This window comes from Lathamus discolor, chromosome Z (assembly GCF_037157495.1).
Source record: "Lathamus discolor isolate bLatDis1 chromosome Z, bLatDis1.hap1, whole genome shotgun sequence".
Classification (NCBI taxonomy): domain Eukaryota; kingdom Metazoa; phylum Chordata; class Aves; order Psittaciformes; family Psittacidae; genus Lathamus; species Lathamus discolor.
The window spans coordinates 71,402,220-71,423,405 of NC_088909.1; the positions used below are offsets into that span (position 1 = coordinate 71,402,220).

The 21,186-nt window shown below is 36.9% G+C and overlaps 1 protein-coding gene across 4 annotated transcripts in view; it reads right to left on the minus strand.

Annotated features, from left to right (window-relative positions):
- Positions 1-21,186, minus strand: part of VPS13A (vacuolar protein sorting 13 homolog A) — a 110,664-nt gene that overhangs the window by 38,977 nt on the left and 50,501 nt on the right. For 3 of the 4 annotated variants that reach the window (XM_065663628.1, XM_065663631.1, XM_065663632.1), the window contains exons 36-50: positions 19,551-19,675; positions 18,493-18,665; positions 17,666-17,886; positions 16,256-16,488; positions 14,391-14,483; positions 13,541-13,897; positions 10,310-10,411; positions 8,921-9,085; positions 8,541-8,802; positions 7,507-7,667; positions 6,241-6,344; positions 4,951-5,245; positions 3,814-4,209; positions 2,897-3,001; positions 2,653-2,799 (exon numbers count right to left, since the gene is read on the minus strand). In XM_065663628.1, coding sequence (XP_065519700.1) covers positions 2,653-2,799; positions 2,897-3,001; positions 3,814-4,209; positions 4,951-5,245; positions 6,241-6,344; positions 7,507-7,667; positions 8,541-8,802; positions 8,921-9,085; positions 10,310-10,411; positions 13,541-13,897; positions 14,391-14,483; positions 16,256-16,488; positions 17,666-17,886; positions 18,493-18,665; positions 19,551-19,675 — 2,939 coding nt within the window. The remainder of the gene's footprint in view (positions 1-2,652; positions 2,800-2,896; positions 3,002-3,813; positions 4,210-4,950; positions 5,246-6,240; positions 6,345-7,506; positions 7,668-8,540; positions 8,803-8,920; positions 9,086-10,309; positions 10,412-13,540; positions 13,898-14,390; positions 14,484-16,255; positions 16,489-17,665; positions 17,887-18,492; positions 18,666-19,550; positions 19,676-21,186) is intronic. The other variant, XM_065663629.1, reaches the window with a different exon arrangement.

Sequence of the window (21,186 nt, forward strand, 5' to 3'; positions counted from 1 at the left end):
GATAAAAGTTACAGTAGAAGGAAGGACTCTGCTTAAAATGACAAAAATAGAATGGAGGGGAAAAGGCAGCCAACTGAGATACTAACTAACATTTCAACAAGCTTCGGTTTTCTTGAAGATTAACCAAATGTAAGAGAGTAATGTGAGAAACACACAAAATTCACAGGGAAGAACGAAAGAGCAAAAGAGCAAAAGAAAGAGAGCAAGCAAGAGAGCAAGCAAGAGAGCAAGCAAGAGAGCAAGCAAGAGAGCAAGCAAGAGAGCAAGCAAGAGAGCAAGCAAGAGAGCAAGCAAGAGAGCAAGCAAGAGAGCAAGCAAGAGAGCAAGCAAGAGAGCAAGCAAGAGAGCAAGCAAGAGAGCAAGCAAGAGAGCAAGCAAGAGAGCAAGCAAGAGAGCAAGCAAGAGAGCAAGCAAGAGAGCAAGCAAGAGAGCAAGCAAGAGAGCAAGCAAGAGAGCAAGCAAGAGAGCAAGCAAGAGAGCAAGCAAGAGAGCAAGCAAGAGAGCAAGCAAGAGAGCAAGCAAGAGAGCAAGCAAGAGAGCAAGCAAGAGAGCAAGCAAGAGAGCAAGCAAGAGAGCAAGCAAGAGAGCAAGCAAGAGAGCAAAAGTCTAGGCTAGCTAGATAGCAGTTCCATATCTTAAGAACAGTATCAGATGGTAACTTGGTTTCTGGAAATCTGCCCTGGATGTCCAAGATAGAGCAATAGTGGCCAGGCTCTACCTAACTTTAGAAGAGATAAATATACTGGATTGAGCAACTGGGTTACAAACGGATAACCTTGGCAGACTTAACTGTCATAACACAGGTTTTTAGACTGTTTATCAAAAGGGAAAATTTCTACACCATGTGAAATGACAAGCAATTCTGGAAGTGAAGTTTGGAATCATATAGAAGGGGATACAGATTCCTCTGTTGACTTCTGCTACTCCATTTGATAAATTAGCACATCTTATCTTTCAAAAGATTATCAGCACTCCTAAAATTTACAAAGTCCTCCTCCTTTGATACTTGGTTAACTGAAAGGAGACCAAGATCAATTAATACAATTATGAAACACCTGAAAAACAATGATGCTTGTGGGACAAATCAGAAAACTTTGCAAGGATATAAACAAAACAACCAACACAGAAAAACCATGGATTAGATATGTAACGACGTATTTAAACTTTCAAAACTATTACCTCTGAATAGTTCTTTTCAGAAAATTTCAAAAGTGCTTGTAAAATAATTCAATTTATTCTAGTAACAGCTCTTTATCAAATACAAACCACAAAACCACTAACTAATAATATCAGACTGTATTTTCTCAAAATAAAAAATCAGATATGAAGTGGCCTATGCCACTACATGTGAACCTTTGTCATTTCAGAGCTTTATCAATGAACTATATGAATTCATCAGGCATGTAAGGAACCCAAAAAACTATGTACAGTCAGACGAATGTTTGGTTCAGAGGAGACAGAATACACGTGTAGGCTTATGGCTAACAGTGAGTAAAAGCAAAGAATCTTATTTTAAAATAATTATACATATTATGGGAAGCTGAACTGACTCTTCAAGATCTAAACATCATTGTGTACGCTTAAAAATCACAATGGAAAAATGACTACAGAAAGCAAGTGAAGTTGTATCACAATCATAAATTGAAATAATGATATTTAAACAGTATTTCTCTTCTATAATAATTACATACAAAATACACACTTAAGGAACATGTGTTGAAAGCATCAAAAATGTAACAGAAAGATCTGATTACAAATCTGATTTCTAATACTCCTTTAACTTTGGTATTTTAGTTTGAAAGCATTTTTGGTAATCATTTGGAGTACCTACAATACTACAGAAATGCAAGAAAGCCTCGAACTGCACCATCTGACAGGCTAAACTTTTGTCTCTGCTTTAGATACACTCTCTTCAAGACACATTGGAAGGCAAGGAGGGAGATTTCACTCTTCCCAGAAGGCAGTATGGATCACTTTCAGATTTCATAGACCTTCAACAGTACCCCAAAACATGCATTGTTCTTCCTACATGTCCAAAAGGAAGGCATGATGCCTCAAAACTCACCACACATACAAAACATGATAGCACTCCAGTGCAAACAGCCAATCTGCATGGCCTGTCTTAAACAGTCCAGACCTCCGCGGCATAAATGAAAGCCCAAAAGCCATTTCCACACCACTTGGCCTAGGGGCCAGTGATACATCTTTAGAAAGTATGCATTAAGCATTAAAAACCAACAGTGAGACTAGTCCCAGAACAACAGTTTAGAGCACTTGAACTAAACCACAAGAGGAATTTTCTTGCTACATGAAAGTGGCATCACATGTACGACGTCAACCAAACCACTTTTGTCAGGTACCACTGCAAAAACTGAACAGAAGTTCCTGTGCAGAGAAGGATAATATCCTAACAGTATAGGTCTTTTTCTCTTATTACTTATAATGCAGGAAACAGAGATAACACTCCAATTACACTGTAAACCAGCTTTACAGTATGTCCAAAAGCAACACTGAGAAAAAGTAACAGGACACAGGTAATTTATTGCATAAATACAATATACTCAGACACTCGTTGAACACTGCATGGTTAATTTTCCATCAATAAGTATTCAATCCAGTTAATTTTTTTAATAGGTTCCTTTATAAGTTTACCTGTTGTAATACAATAGGAATCCACTTTTCCTTTCCTTCTTCAGCTACTTCCAAAGTGTATTTGCTTCTATTTGAGATCATAAAAAATGGGGTGAAAGTTACAATTCTAGTAATATTAAAACTGCTGTTGTCTATGGTGACACCAACCTGTAAATAGGAAGACAGTGTTAGAAGTATGCTGTCCTTTTCTTACCTCATTTACATCTTCTGAGACTAATGAATTTGAAAGATGAATTTAACTCACATGATAATCTTTTTTATGACTCTTGCATTTCACAGAACCATGGCTTCCAACAGTGTCCAGTGAAAACTGATCAGACAGTTCACTGTCAGTTACCATAAGTTGCACCTAGGAAGAAGCACCCTGAATTAATTTCCAATTTACAGACACTAACAACATTTAAAATCATACACAAAGTAAGTGTGTATATAAACACACATGTAAGTGAATCCTGGAAATACTGGTATTTCTATCCAAGACACAACAACCGCCAGTACAGTCTCACAGAGATACTCTATCAAGTAAATCCAAGATTTTCTACCACCCTTAGTTACAAGGTATGTGGAGTAAGAATTAAAACTGTAAGATACTGCAGAGGAAACAACCACATAAGTATCCTTTCCAAAACTTCACTCACAATGAAAATCTCGGTCATGTAATCTGTCTTGTATCATTCATCCATCAGTAATCAGCATTAAAAAACTCACATAGCAAACTCAAATGGTAAACTGCATCTTAACCTTAGCTTATTACCAACTTTGACCCAATCTACAAACCACCATTGCAAGTATCCATTTTCAAGTACCACAGCTTTACATTTCTTACACAACTTCTAAGTCTTATTTGGAATGAGGACCACTTCTTGACGCAGTTTAAATGGAATAAAGGGAATACTTTTATTTAGGAAACATTTCTAAGTTAATTTTGTTACTCTCAAAGATAACAATCTCCTTCTTAACAATGACTTTGATAATGCAAATTTCCCATCTCAAGTATATCTGACAACATGCTTACTTAAAATATGAGTTTAGACAGATACAGTAGCTTTCATGACCTTTAGAGGTCACAGCATAGTGTAGATAACTTCCAAAATGTAAAAAGTCCTTTCAAACAACAACATAGGGGAGTACGGAGCTGTTAGGTTTTACAAAATATAATACCTTGTTATTTTGGAAGAAGTTTTTGGGCTGGAAAGAGAAAAGGAGTGGCTTTTTGTAATCTGGAGGATGCTTGCGGTGAATACCATCAGCTTTGTACTGCAACATTCGACCAGTTTTATTCACCATCCAGTATGGACTGTGAATCTCTATAACCATCTGCCCAGTTGTGTAGGTCACGTGGACAGCAATATCCAGTTCAGTTTTATCCAACTCCGTGATGCAGTAAAACGTCGTAAAGCTGATTTCGGGTAGATTGCTTTTTATATGGTACTCACTTTTCCAATTTTGATCAAGATAGTTAAGTAACTGTAAATCTAGTTTTGTTTGATCCAAGACTGCATTATGTATCTGAGCTGAACATCCCTCCTGTAGAGTGACATCCTTGTTCCCATTTCCCTTTTTAAAAAAAAAAAAAACAAACCACAAACAAAAACCAACAGTGTACATTTAAATGAGTCACACTCAATTCATATCAACTTTTACTTTCTAGCTGGCTTTGAAAACTGAGACACAAGATACTTAAGCAAATGTCCACACTGTACATGTTTTAGGTGTTTTACTCGAGACTGGCTTCTCACCCAGAATGAATTACTACTAACAGTCAAAAGTGCATCTAATAATTTAATTTTGTCTGAAAAGAACAAAGTCTGGCACTAGGCTGCAATTCAAGCAAAAAACCTGGCAAAAAAGGCACGCCTTTGAGAATTTGTTAAAAGCATACTACTGCTAAAATTCAGTGACAGCCACATAAAATGCTACTTTAGGCTGACCCACTTATGTCACTTCAGGCAGTCATAATTCAAAGTAAAAACTATACTGTTTAATTAGGTTCAAGCTGCACTTGAGCAACAGAAACTGACTCACAGGGCTAAACTTGTACAGCGTAAGTTTTACTTCACATATGTATTTAAAGTATGGCTTATTACTAATGATTAATACCACCACTTTTCACATTCTCGTACTGTTTCATTTCTGTAATACAGACTTGCCCTTACAAGATCTGTAAACTTGCTTCACAACTACTCTACCAGAAGCTCTATCTTTTAATATCTATTTATAAACACATTTCAACCACCTTGTGAGCTTTCGTATTATAGGTGGGAAACATCACCAAAATATTAAATATTAAAGAATTACCTCTAGAGAATAAGTTATTTGATAAGGAAGAAGATTGCGGAGAAGAACAGAAGGCCATAAATGAACAACATATGGAAAATCCCACTGATCTGTGTATAATGAAGTTGTCAACATGTCTTTTACAGGAACAATATTGATGATAAGTGAGTGGTTACTTGACCTCACAGACTGACATTTCCTTTGTAATAAACTGTCAACATTTTTCATAATTTCATCAAATGTAATTCCTTCACACATATCATATTCTCCATCCACTCCATTTTCATTGGCTAGTGGTTGTAAACTCAGTATGGACCTGCAAATGAAAATGTTTTTTAAACACTTAACATGACATTGAATTTTTCACTTACAAAAAAGTACTATGCAACATTCATTCTATGATTATTCGGATTCTGGCAGATTTCTGACAGTAATCCATTTTTGCTAGTAAACATTTCCTGAATGAAAAGTTGACTACGGGAAACATTTACACGTGTCTAGTTGAACTCGTCTATATATCCGTGCAATGAATTTAGAAGGTCACTAAACCTTATTAAATAAGATACAGGTAATCAGAGATACTTACTAACTTGTATTATCCACAATAAAGCATAGGTTATTTAACAAAAAAGACAAACAGCTGTCATCTTAAAAAAAAAAAAAAAAAAAAAGAAAAATGGAAGGAAAGTATTTGTGGGAAAACAGAAAGAAAGTCTCTATAATCATAAAAAAACATCAAAGCAAACTTATGAGCCTAAAAGTTGGTGACAGTTCAGCTAAATTATACACACAAACTCACTGCAGTTTCAAGTGGGTTTTAGCTTGAAGGTGATAATAATATTGATGTTCTGGAAGCTACGTTTTTCTAAGGTTGACAAGTCTTTTTTCACAACTATGATACAGTTTAAGTCTGTTAGTTTCGATTTTTTACTTCAGAATCACAAATAACAAAAGCAGCTTTTTTTTTAAAAAAAAAAAAAGAAGCTGTAATGCATCACTAGACATCACTCCTCTAAGAAAAAAGTCTGTACTGTGTGGATAACAATCACAAGCAGCACCTGGGCTTGGATTCTTAAAGTAACTTAGTTAATTTAAGTTGTCCAGTAAAATGGACAAAAGACATCCAATTCAAGAATTATACAGTATTCTATTTAACTCAAACGAGATGCTTCGAGAAGATCATATCCAACAATGACAATACAATTACAGTATTAGGTAGCAAACGGAAACTTTTTTAGTGTAATTGTATGGATAAAATAATCAACAATCTATAAACATATTCCATGATAAAAGAACAATGCAACAAAATACCTGTAAGAGGACAATGGTATGTTGAATTCATTTTCTGGTGAAGCAGTCCCTATACATCTTCCTTCCTCAAAAATATTTAACGGGATTGAAAAATGATTCCTTATCTAAGTGAAATAAAAATCCAGCAACATGCATTAGGAAAAACTGGAAAGATTAAGTGGTTTGAACCTAACAGAGGACGAACAAGTAGTCTCTTATTTTTCATCTTACCCATTTACCATTCCAGATCAGGTATTTCAAAAGAATTGTCTCCAGTACCAGCGAGTCTCCTTAATAATTTGGTTGTGCAGTTTAATGCTATATTATAATTATAAAATAAGGTTTTTTTAATTATAAAATTAGTATATTAGCTGTAAAATTATTTTTAAGGAGAGGCATAAAGCCCTTTAAAACTAAATACAAGTAGAACTGAACTTTATCATAAATTTTCAAACAAATTTCTCCTAAGAATTGTATTAGATACAATGCTGTGGGGGTCAAAAATCCACAAGGTTAAGTAAAATATGTACTTTAAGGTTAAACCATCAGCAATCATTATAATTCAGGTGGTATATAGTGCTCTTGTTCTCTGCAAACATTAGGGTTTTTACTTTATGGTTACTTTAATGGTATTATTAGCTCTGGGAAAAAAAAATATTAAGTTAGGTAAGTATAAAACAGTAACCTATTAACCAGGTCATAAACCACCCTGGGAAAAGCTGCAAGTGATACATAACAGGGAGACTACCACTATAAAGCACTAATATCTGGATCATCCCTGTACTTGTAAACTACATATAAACCATATGTCTAACACTGCTGAATCAAAAAACAGATACACACAAAAAGGGCTCACTCTTCAGCTGACTTGTTCCTGATTTGAAATTCATGTCTCAATCATAGAGAATGAAGAAATAAAAAATATCTGACAGTTGACAACCTTGCAGAATCAACGTAAGGTTAAGAGAAGTTTGATCACTTCATACAAAGCAAATATGTCAACAAGACTGCAATCACAGCTAGCATTGTAAGACATAACTGATGAATTATCCTGATCTAAAATCAGGTCCATTTTCACTCCCACCCTAGCGCCTGCCTTTGTCACTTTGGAAAAGCTCTATAATCTCTTCTGAAATACCTTATAATACACAACAGCTATGTTACAGGAATTGTTCAGGTAAGCTTTTGAAGCACTTTTTATATGTTTATTTAAAGACTACAGGATTATTTTTATTCATTAAAAAAATAGAATAATAATGAAATTATGATGTATGTAAATATAATAACCTGAATAGGAGAACGTATAGTTATCATCTTGCTTCCTTCAACAGTATCAATTTGACAGACAATAGCCCTTTCAACACCCGATTCATCATGTCTCACTCTGTAAATACATCGACCCACTTTTGTCAATGGAATCTTTTCCACAGTGGAATGATTATGTGGACCTAGAATTTATAAGACGAGAAATAAAAGACTCAAAAGAAGCATACACACATCTGAAAGACAGAAATGCACAGTCAAATTTTCTGTATCAGTCAATCTATTTAAAAAGGTAAAGCAAATGAAAATGTACAATCACCACTTTTAATATGCCAATTTTGCAGTGCTCCTAAGAAACTGCAAAGACTTTTTTCACCAGAGGAAAAAAAGAGTCAAGTGGGTTTTGTCACTACTAATAAAATTAGTGCCTAAAGGGAAAAGTTTACAAGATGTAATGGCTTTTTAACAAGGTACAATTCAGACACATTGTGTAAAAAAATTCAACTAATACATAATACGGTCAAGACCATTTGCGAAAATCAGTTTTGAAAAACCTGTCAGTTATTACGATAAATCAACTTAAAATATTTAACACATTTACATTAAAACTAGACGTTACTTTTTTTTTGTTATTTTAGCTTTAACTGTGTTTTACTTGGAATTTAAAAAAAAAAAAAAATCTTTTCTTCTAAAGATCCCCTTTAAAGTAACCTTATGAACACTCATATATATACATACAGGCCTCAATTCTACAAAGAATAAAAACTGAGGTGGCTTAATTTTGCATTAACTTTTGAATGCAAACAAATACTTGACTGCAGTAAACTCATGAAGATCAGTTAACTAAATAATTTATCATAGTAGCAAAATTATGCTATGAAAATTAACATGATACATGCAATTTTTAGCTGAGAAGACTAAAGTAGGATTTCAAATACTGCCATTCACAGAGAATACAGAAACTCTTTTCATGTTATCTAGCTCCCCGATACTTACTGACATGTGCAAGATGTAGCACTATTTACAATAACAGAAGATGTATGAACTTTGGAACTTACAGATCTGAATGTAGAACCTCTTGCTGCAAAGAGTTGTCATTGCAGTGAACTGGTCACTCTCATTTTTAGTTCTGACAAATTCCATATTTAAATTCTCTTCATCTCTTAGAATAAACGTTTTTGCTCCAAATTCAACATTAAGGACACTAAAGGAATCACTAGGTGAGACAGTGATGGGAAGTCCTAAAGAATTTATTATTACAAATGGTGCTCGATCTTTTTTGAAGATGTCTGAAGTCTGACTAGCTGCTTCAGCAAATGCCTAGAAAACAAAGTATAGATACAAAACACAAATATATTGAATAAGATTTCATCAAGATGATCTGCACAAACATTCATTTAACATTTCTGACACTGCATAGTTAAGCAATCTTTCTTACCGTGCCCAGGTTACTCAACATTTGTAGTCCACACTTTGATAATGTAATGTTCAGCTGGTCTTTTGAAGAAATATTTATTACTGTTTTATATTCTGGAATTTTGAAGTGCTCTTCTTCTTCTTCTGCATCCGATTCAACCAATGCTTTTTTAGCCTTCTTCTTCATCTGAAAGGAGATTTTTAAAGAATTCTTATCTGACCACTTCTTCTGTAGAAGCACGTTTCACCTCAAAACACCTTGTCTCCCCTTCCCACTTCTATGACCTGTCATGGCTTTCCTTTTTCTGTTCATGTCTTTATTTTCAAATACAGAAGAAAAGAATAAAGAAGGCAAGAAGTAGAAGTACTTCAGAAGTCAATAACATTAGCTAAATTTATGATTATTCAAGAATTAAGAACATACACCTATATATAGCCACTAACATATCCAGTAAACGCTGAGTGAAAACAGTCATTGTAACATCTAATAACACTGCAAAAACTATGTATATCTGATTTCCTCTTCTTAGAAGAGTAACACCAAACTTAGTCTTCTATATTTCCAAACCAAATACAGAATTTCCAGAAATGTTGAAGCTCAGGAAAATGTATTTCCAAATGCTGTACTTCAAAACTGGGCAAGAAGATACAAGGTTTGACTCACTGTCTTCTACCTTTCTTCTGCATTAGATCTCATACCTTTTTGAAAAATTCTTCGGAATATTTTTAATAGCAATTTCCTGATTGCAATATCTCAGTCAATAATCTTTACCCTTCTGAGGCCATTACTTCAGAAATTTGTTTGATAATGACAGTCCTAAGAAAAACGCAAGTTTTCTATTCTGAGCAACCTCTCAGGCTACAAATACTTGAAAAGTTTTGGAAAAGAAAAAGGCGGGTGGGAGGAGAAGTATCACTCTTCCTTAGATAAATGCTTATCTACGTTGAGACCAGAATCTAGACTATTTCCCTATAAAGGATGGAACTTAACTGGTAAGAGCAGTATTCCCACAGCACACTTTGTGCTAGTCAATAATGGGTACCAATTTTTCCAGTAAATTTCCACTACAGGTACTACTGTGGAATGGGATCTTTCCAAAGTCACTGAGGGCATCGTCAGCATATGACCTAGTTTCATAGAAACTGATTTAAAGCCATTATGATTATCTAGTGCAACTGGAATCAAATTCTCTTGCCACCTGAAAGACAGTGTATTATTTAACAACATCTGTGAGTCTGGATCTTCACTTATGCAAAAGCAGTTTTCATTCACTAATTGGGAAAAAAAGTCTTGGTAACCAACAAGAAGGAACAAAACCATTAGATTAGCCTCAGCTATGAAAGATGCAGAACATTTGTTTTTACTAAAGTAGCAAAATGGAAGACCCGAGTTCCAATTTGGAAAATATACCTTAATTTCAAGAACCCACGGTTTGAATAAATCAGTCTTCTCAACTTCTAGTGGCTCAAGCAAAGGTTCCCACACCCCAAACATCTCATTAAAATAGTGTACCTGTCAAAATAGAAGTCAATTAGGAAGTTAAATTCAACTGTTACATCAATGGAAGCTCTACAGGTTTTAAAGACATAAAATTCTGGTTTACAAGTATATTAGTTACTTTGATAACATGAAAGATTTATAATCAGATTGCACTTAGAGGTGAGTCTATACTGCACAGACCCACTTCCAAATAAGCGGTATAAGGTAAGTCACCTAAAATATAATTTTGACCTAAGCTGTAGGCTTAGGCACTGGAACTGCCTATAGAAAAGGATCTACCTACAACAACCACTGAATTTTATGCCACTAATTTCCAAATATGAGCCACTGTGAATATTTTATATACAATACCAGTACCACATAGTATTTTATAGAAATGACACATGAATATATTCTACTCTAATCTTAAATAAAGATTGTCATAGCATTTTAGCCAGCTGATACTCCAAAATCAAATACTGATGCCACAGGCTTTTGAAAATTTTGTACTTAATATAAATGTGAGATTGTGTAACACCAATTACTGCCATTAATACATCTAATTTAGATTTTAACTATCTTAACCCTCCGCATTCCCATCGTGCTCCCACAACATATATCTGTAGGAGTTTAGTCATCAAATATATGGATTATATATTGGCTACATATTGGCTAGGGATGTTAAGGATAACAGGAAGGGATTCTACAGCTACATAGCAAACAAAAAACAGACAAGGGACAACATAGGCCCCCTGAGGAAGCTCTAGGGAGAACTGGCTACACAGGATTTGGAAAAGGCTGAGGTTCTGAATGACTTCTTTGCGTCGGTCTTCACTGGCAAAGGCTCTGACTGCACCACCCACGTCTTAGAAGGCAGACGCAGGGACTGTGAGAATGAAGACCTTAGGCCCACTGTAGGAGAGGATCTGGTTCGAGACCATCTTAAAAATCTGAACGTGCACAAGTCCATGGGACCTGATGAAATCCATCTTCGGGTCCTGAAGGAGTTGGTGAATGAAGTTGCTAAGCCACTGGCCATCGTATTTGAAAAATCATGGCAGTCAGGTGAAGTTCCCAATGACTGGAAAAAGGGAAATATAACCCCCATTTTCAAGAAGGGGAAAATGGAAGACCCAGGGAACTACAGACCAGTCAGTCTCACCTCTGTGCCTGGTAAAACCTTGGAGCACATTCTCCTGGAAGGCATGCTAAGGCACATGAAAAACAACAAGGTGCTTGGTGACAGCCAGCATGGCTTCACTAAGGGGAAATCCTGACTGAGCAGTCTGGTGGCCTTCTGTGATGGGGCTACAGAACTGACGGACAGGGGCAGAGCAGCTGACGTCATCTACCTGAACTTGTGCAAAGCCTTTGACGCTGTCCCACACCACATCCTTCTCTCTAAATTGGAGAGACATCAATTTGATAGGTGGATCACTCAGTGGATAAAGAACTGGCTGAACGGGTGCATTCAAAGAGTTGTGGTCAATGGCTCAACGTCCAGCTGGAGACCAGTAATGAGTGGTGTCCCTCAGGGATCGGTGTTGGGACCGGTCTTGTTCAACATCATTGTTGGTGACATGGACAGTGGGATTGAGTGCGCCCTCAGCAAGTTTGCCGATGACACCAAGCTGTGTGGTTCAGTTGATACGCTGGAGGGAAGGGATGCCATCCAGAGGGACCTCAACAAGCTTGTGAGGTGGAACCTCATGAATTTTAACCATGACAAGGTGCAAGGTCATACACCTGGGTCAGAGCAATCCCAGGCACAGCTACAGGTTGGGCGAGAAGAGATGATTCAGAGTAGCCCTGCAGAGAAGGACTTAGGGGTGTTGGTCAATGAGAAAATGAATATGAGCCGGCTTCAGTGTGCGCTGACAGCCCAGAAAGCCAAGCATATCCTGGGCTGCATCAAAAGGAGCGTGACCAGCAGGTCGAAGGAGGTGATCCTGCCCCTCTACTCTGCTCTTGTGAGACCTCACTTGGAATACTGTGTGCAATTCTGGTGTCCTCAACATAAAAAAGACATGGAACTGCTGGAAAAAGTCCAGAGAAGGGCCACGAGGATGATCAGGGGACTGGAGCACCTCCCGTATGAAGACAGGCTGAGAAAGTTGGGTCTATTCAGCCTGGAGAAGAGAAGGCTGCGTGGAGACCTCATAGCAGCCTTCCAGTATCTGAAGGGGGGCTACAAGGATGATGGTGAGGGACTCTTCATCAGGGACTGCAGTGACAGGACAAGGGGTAACGGGTTAAAGCTTTAACAGGGGAAGTTTAGATTGGATATAAGGAGGAAGTTCTTTCCTGTTAGGGTGGTGAGGCACTGGAATAGGTTGCCCAGGAAGGTTGTGAATGCTCCATCCCTGGCAGTATTCAAGGTCAGGTTGGACGAAGCTTTGGGTGAGATGGTTTAGTGTGAGATGTCCCTGCCCATGGCAGGGGGGCTGGAACTAGATGATGTTTACAGCTCCTCGTTAGTATAGTGGTAAGTATCCCCGCCTGTCACGCGGGAGACCGGGGCTTGATTCCCCGACAGCGAGGCTCACACGTTTAAAGGACATGGAACTCCTGGAACAAGTCCAGAGGAGGGCCACGAGGATGATCAGGGGACTGGAGCACCTCCCGTATGAAGATAGGTTGAGGAAGTTGGGGCTGTTCAGCCTGGAGAAGAGAAGGCTGCGTGGAGACCTCATAGCAGCCTTCCAGTACCTGAAGGGGGCCTATAGGGATGCTGGGGAGGGACTCTTCATCAGGGACTGTAGTGACAGGACAAGGGGTAAAGGGTTCAAACTTAAACAGGGGAAGTTTAGATTGGATATAAGGAGGAAATTCTTTCCTGTTAGGGTGGTGAGGCACTGGAATCAGTTGCCCAGGGAGGTTGTGAGTGCTCCATCCCTGGCGGTGTTCAAGGCCAGGTTGGATGAAGCCTTGTGTGCGATGGTTTAGTGTGAGATGTCCCTGCCCATGGCAGGGGGGTTGGAACTAGATGATCTTGAGGTCCTTTCCAACCCTAACTATTCTATGATTCCATGATTCTATGTTAAGGTCCTTTCCAACCCCAACTATTCTATAATCCTATGATTATTTTTCCTCTACTGTCTAAGTAACAAAACGCGTTTAATATCCTAAGAAAACTTTTATTTCTTATGTAGGATTCCTCACCTCTAGCTCCAGACGAGAACGCAGGTTGATTAAAGTACTCCAGTTTTTGACTTCCCCGAGAAATGAGGACTTAGCTAAAAGCATCGGTACAGTTCGGTGCCCAACACCAGCTTCAAGTGTTATAAAAACAGATTCTACATTCATTTTCAATGACTCTCCTGTGGGAACCAGTTCTGCAGTTGGATTTTTATCTTCATTTTCATTTGACTCTTCAAGAAACCACATTTTTAGATTTTTTATATCTTTCTTATTCCACAGGTCTGGAGGAATTGGACTGACCTCTTCTTCTGTTGTTTCTGCAGTTTGATAAAGGGCTGATGTAATAGTAATTACTGTGTTTATGATTATTGGTGAAACCTACGATTAAACATTGGAATAATTTGAAATGAGAAGCTTGTAAAGGGAAAAGCTACTTTCAGAAACAAAATTATAATGAATATGTTAACACGAATAAAACACTTCTGTTCTCTACAGGACTTCTATGTTTCAAAACTCATTACTTTCCATAAAATACAGTTCAAACTATACAGATTTTCAGCCCCTGCCCTTCTTCCAGATGGAAGCTTTCTAAACTACATTATTCAATGCTCTTATTTGAACATTTCAAAACTCATCTCTGCAGACCAGGCCATTTTATAAAACAAAACACTGTGACACAACTGTTAATTTTCAATTTTGTTTGTTTTCACATGCTAAACAAATAGCTGAACCGATAAAGAACAGAAACAATTCCCCTCTTCAGTCATTCATGATGGGTTTTTTGTTTCCTAAGAAACATATATCACAAGCAACTTCAAAGCCTTCAAAGTAGAAACTTAGAGAACTATAAACATAATGGAAGTGTACCTACTTTTATTGTTAGAGATCTAATCGTTAGATCAGCTGTCTGTGGATTAGTACTTGACTGTTTCATTTCAAAGAAGAAGTCACAAGGCTGTAACACCTATACAAAAAAATAAAAACAAACAGGGAAAAAAAAACTTTCTAAAATCACATACTTTTTAAATACTATGTATCAAATGTACTGAAAGGAAAAATAAAAGAAAAAAAAGTACCAGAAGCATCAACTCAGCCACTCATAATTAAATCATTAAAGATTCAAACACTATCTATAATAAAATGCATTATAATTCAGTAAATCTATTCTTTAGGTAAAGTCTGCTGATGTCTTCAGATACACCATATCATCATGCCCATGACTTCTGACAAGCAGACTTTTCAGTTAAGGGCAACACAGCAACAACAGTTACAGTTTTCCTGAATAAAAGTATCACTGAATCATAATCACTCAGTTCCAGCTTTATATTTTACAGTCAGTCCTTGCATACTCTCACTTGCCGAGAGTTACGATAATATAATCTACAGTACATTATGTATAAATACATAAATACATAAAAATAGTGCTATATATATTTTCTTTTTTCACTAAAGGAGGGCATAGAATATAATCTGAATTTCTATTTCTCCAACTATTTTCCCAGACTGAAATAGTTATCGTTTACAGAAAACCTGGGTTCAAGTATTTCCTTATGTACAGGTTTTCAAAAGGGACAGTTATGCCGCTTCCAGCAGAGAATGTCTTCATTTTTGATCTCTACTCTTTTAACTACTCAAGTACTTTCCAAAATTTTCGAAGGTGGTACCATTTTCAGGATCAAAACTAAAGACCTCTGAAGTCTTTTCCTTCTTTATATCACAAGCATCCAGCTAAGTACAGGTCTTTGTTTCTACAGTCTGAGACAAGAGATTCTGGCAGAAGATATTCCTGTGTGAAGCCTTTTAATTGCTTTTTACAAAGCTAGACACATTTGTGCCATATTCCCCAGCTACAGAAATGGAAGTTCAAGCAGCTTTGCATTGTGTTGTGGCTATCAGTGAAAGTACATCAATTTCTCAATAATGATACTGTCAACAAATTAATACCGTCAAAAACTTTGTCTACCCAAGGAGTAAACTAAGCTGCTATGGTAAGTGGAAGTCCTTTTTTACTTATAGCTTTGGTCTTTCCTACATAGTTCCACAGAGTATGTTGGCATTAATCCAGAGCTGCAAAGACTCATTCCTCAAAATTCATCTGTGTTTTGAGGACAGAGATAACAGTTGGCTATAGTGTCAAATTGCTTTTTTTCTCTGACTTTACTAGGTATAGTGTGTTTAGCTGTAGAGGCAGAAAAGCTCCAAGAAGCTTCAGAAGTCAATACATTTCACCTGGTCATTAAAACTAAAAAGTCTAACTCTGTTGCCAAAATATAAACAGGCAGTTTTAATATAATGGATCTATGGCATACAGTAAGTAATATATTTCATAATACATACTTCCGATTTGGTCTGAGACCTTCTATAACTCACATTGCTATTTAACACAAAGTTTTAGACTGGTATTCCAAATATACGATGTTGCATTTGAAGTAGTGCACACTCATAAAATTCTATCATTTTGCTTATACAGAATGCAAAAGATTATTAACATCTTACTCTTCTGGGTTTTTTATTTTAGCTTGATTTACTAAGCAAACCTCAAACCATAGATCAAGATGACGCTTTTGGCGTTATCAGACAAAACAAAATAAAATCAACAAAATGAGTTAGCCAAAAATTTTACTGATATGCCTGTAATACATATTCTAATGATTAAAGCTTCGGAAATAACTTGCATTCTCATAACATAACTTATATAGCACCTGTTGAATACGAAGTGGATGTTTGCAAACTCACCGTAGTGATGTTTCCTTTCCTTTCTTCTGGAAGAAATGGGCATGCTTTCATCTGTAACTCCTTAACAGCAGCTGTCATGTTATACCTTTCAGGACTATTTTTAATGAAGACCTCGCATTGTGTTGTAACCACCAATGCAGGAGCATCACTTCTTGTTAAGTCGGCCACAAACACAATCTCTGGATTTTTAACAACAATGTTCATTTCCATTGTAGATATAGGCTGCACAGGTGCTTCAAAAATATAAATTAAATTAGATTATTTTTTCACAGATTAAATTGTCATTGTTTACATCTCTCAATTTACAGACATATTTTAAAGATCTAGCATTACTGGTGTCAGAAAACCTGTAGATCCCAGTGACTGAAATATTTCTAGGCTCTTCACTGGAGATACAAAACCATTAAAGGTTTAATACACTTTCAGATACAATGAAAGATTCCACAAAGCTTCTTTGTCAATCAGTATCACCACTATTGCTACCTCTATTATCAGCTTCACTAAATATCTACATCAGCCAGCTACAACATGGTGTTATAAAAACACTGAAATACTGGACACATTTTCTGCCCCCTGGAGTGGCAAAACACATTTTTTTGTAAGACAGTAATGCAGCATTTAGTAGTGCTTGGTCTAGCCATTTGCAGTTCTAATATACTTCTATGTAAGTCTTCCTATGTTTAGATTTTGATGATCTATTAAGTAACCACAGCAGTCCTACATGAGGTGGACACAACTAAGACAATCAGGGTACAGGAAAACAAAAAAACAACAACAAACAAACAAACAAGACTTGCTTTGCAGACCTAATGTGAACTACAATGGGCTAGAAGCATATATAGCTCATTTCCTGCTTTGATGCTCTAATGGGCTAATTCCTGTTGACAGGTATAGGGTCCTGCACTAGAAAGACCTTGGGCACTCTAGCTAAAAGCATGTTTACTGGTGTAGAGAGAAACACACATCAGTGGACAACTGAAATTACAACACTTCTAGGCAGCAACATCAGGCAGGCTGAGTTCATATGTAAGCATAATACAAACATGCTCCATCTTTCTCTTGAAGGATGAAAATGATGATGGTGGTAATCATCATCATAAACTTTGTTGAAACTGCAAAGATAGTGAGCGCCAGCTGTAATTGTCCTCTTCCATTTTAGTTTATTTTGGACATACATTTTTAGGTATTTCCTCTGCCTAGTAAGACAAAGCTTCATTTAGAAATAAAGACCAAGGGACATGATCCGATTTCCAGGATGCAAAGAAAGTATCAATTGTTAAAAGAATTTGTTCTATATGCATGAACGCAGGAAACAGCATAAAAGGAGTATTATAATTTTTAAAATAGTATAATAAAAAAAAAATAAATGCACATTTAAATGGAAATTGAAAAATATTGCCAGTATATCACCTTGCTCCTTTGAAGGTATTGACTGTCTGAGACTCTTCTGTGCAGCAGCACTTTCTGCATTAGCCTTTAAAAATATATCTGCAACAGTAAGTAGAAACTCCATGCTTGCACAAAGGTATATCTCTTGAACAATCACATCAAGAACAGTGCCATCTCTCCCCTGCTTATAGCTTATATCCATCATAACTTTCTTGTCAAATCCGTGTTTCATTTCCACCATTCTGAAAGACCATTAAGACAGAATTTAATGACACAATAAAAAACTGCTACAAGTTCTGAAACACACTCAAGAGTCTCACCCCAACAATACATTAACAAGAGTGAGTTTAAAATGGAACACCAACAGTTATTAAAATTGACTTATATAAACATCAACATAAACTCTGTAAAACTTCAAAACTAAGTAGATTCCCATAAACTGGCAACTAAAGGTGTTCATAACTTTAACAAGTCATACCATCACAATGCTGTGTTTACATATCAGAAGTATAGTTTACTGACTTTTTTTTTTTCCATGAGGAGGAACAATCTTAAGTCTTACTTAACAGTTTATTAAGGCTAAAAATGAAGTTTGTTTCTCCATGCATTTATTAATTTTATATCTAAAGTTTTGTTTAATTCATATTCTGTTGGTTTCTAGCATTTATACTGGTCTTATAAGCAACAACATAAACAAAAGGCACGTAAGACATGCAAGTCTACCGTGATATGTACTTTAAGAACCACCTACACCAAAACAATTGCAGTTTTAATAGAATTCTAAAATGGAAACATTTGGAACTCTTTGTCAAATTTCAACAAACAGTACTTTATGTCAAAACCCAGACCTTGGTGTAGCCATCTGGATTGATTGTCTTTTATCATCCAATGTGCAGTTTGCCAGCTTGACTGAAGCATTCATTGAACCATCTGATAACATTTTGACAGCAGCTGACATCAAACCTAATTTAAACTCTGCAAGCTTCAAAAGGTCATCTCTCTGATCCAAATTTGTAACCTGCTTAAATCAAATGAAAATATGTTTGTAGACTTGCTTACAGGTAATGGAAATAATACACAGTTGTGAGATACAGCTTTCTTCTAACTGGTAAAATTTCTAATAATAATATACTAAACCCACCAGTAATCCAAAAGACAAGAATTCAAACGACATTAACATACAGAGGAAAAAAAAAATATAAAAAAACATGCAAAGCTTTACACTTCTAACAGCTTGCTAAAGCAAGCTTACATTAGTGAGAGGGAGACAATGTTTGAAAGAAAGTAGAACTGTCACATGCAATTTCGGTTTGTTTGGTGTTTAAAAACTACACAGTGTATGCAAAGATGCCTAATTAAGTTTTGTCTCTTGTGACTATGTAGTGTTCAGCCAAGTACTGGAAAATTGTTCAAAATCTAGAATAACAGACTAAAAGTTTAAAATGAAGTATTACTAAACTTTTAGTCAGAAATTTGTTGACAAGTTTTGTAAATTTAAACCAAGAGTGATAATAACATATTCATACTGTAACACAAATTTAAAATCTCGCTCCACGATTTTATTTATATATGTGTTTGTGTCCACACATGTCTAAAGAATAGGCTGCATCCCTCTGCATTTTCTTCTTTCCAAACTGTATTTTAAACTAAGGTAAGTTTTCAGCAAATTTTTAGTAGGATCACAGAAAATGCCATATATTATGTGCTACCACTGATTACACTCTTTCCATAATATTTGCCACAGTATTTAGTTAAATTAGCTATTTATCATTTTCATCATGTTTGTTACTATTGTTAGAAATAATTTTCTCTGCTCATACTTTAAACTATTCCTGTTCAGAATTTCCAGCACTCTAGACAGCCTTGAAGTTGTTTCTTTCTCTTTTGTAATCAAAATTATATTTACCTGTTTTGAATCTGGACTATACAATACTAAAGTCAGAGAGTCGAATCTGAAGTCCAGTTTTAGTGTTGTTTTTATTTTCATAGATGAATGCAATTCCACCACAGCTGATGTCACGACAGTTACACCTTTTGAAAATTAGAAAAAACACTTAAAGAAAATTACCTGATTGCAAACAAGGAAAAACTAAAACCTACATCCTCACTACTGACACTATAAAGACACCACCTTCCCCTTGCTTTCACATGTGAATCCATCCACAATAAAGGTATGTTTACCGTGCTCTCTGTAATTACTTTTGGCAAAAAGCATACAATGTTTGAGAATATAAAATACTCCTTATATATTCTATACGCAATTTTTACCATCTTTAAAAGCCATAAATGTACAACTTCCCTTAATCACAGAATCACAGAATCACAGAATCCCAAGGGTTGGAAGGGACCTAAAAAGATCATCTAGTCCAACCCCCCTGCAAGAGCAGGGTAACCTACAGTACATCACACAGGAACTTGTCCAGGCGGGCCTTGAATATCTCCAGTGTAGGAGACTCCACAACCCCCCTGGGCAACCTGTTCCAGTGCTCTGTCACTCTTACAGTAAAGAAGTTCTTCCTGATGTTAACGTGGAACTTCCTATGTTCCAGTTTACACCCATTGCCCCTTGTCCTATCACTGGATATCACTGAAAAAAGCCTAGCTCCATCATCCTGACACCTACCCTTCACATATTTGTAAACATTGATGAGGTCACCCCTCAGTCTCCTCTTTTGCAAGCTAAAGAGACCCAGCTCCCTCAGCCTCTCCTCATAAGGGAGATGTTCCACTCCCTTAATCATCTTTGTGGCTCTGCGCTGGACTCCTTCAAGCAATTCCCTGTCCTTCTTGAACAGAGGGGCCCAGAACTGGACGCAATATTCCAGATGAGGCCTCACCAAGGCTGAGTAGAGGGGGAGGAGAACCTCTCTTGACCTACTAACCACTCCCTTTCTAATGCACCCTAAGATGCCATTTGCCTTCTTGGCCACAAGAGCACATTGCTGGCTCATGGTCATCCTCCTATCCACCAGGACCCCCAGGTCCCTTTCCCCTTCGCTACTTTCCAGCAGGTCACCCCCCAACCTGTACTGGTACATGGGGTTGTTCTTCCCCAGATGCAAGACTCTACACTTGCCCTTGTTAAATTTCATCAAGTTTCTCCCCGCCCAACTCTCCAGCCTGTCCAGGTCTCGCTGAATGGCAGCACAGTCCTCTGGTGTGTCAGCCACTCCTCCCAGTTTTGTGTCATCAGCAAACTTGCTGAGGGTGCACTCAGTTCCCTCATCCAGGTCATTGATGAAAATATTAAACAGCACCGGTCCCAGCACCGACCCCTGAGGAACTCCACTAGTCACAGACCTCCAGCTAGATTCTGCGCCATTGACCACAACTCTCTGCCTTCTTCCTTTCAACCAGTTCTCGATCCACCTCACTACTTGATCGTCAAGCCCACACTTCCTTAGCTTATCTATGAGGATGCTGTGGGAGACAGTATCAAATGCCTTACTGAAATCAAGAAAAACTACATCTACCGCTGCACACAGAACCGTAACAAGAAATCTAACTTTACTGTCATCCTTATTTGTTCATCTTGCCACATT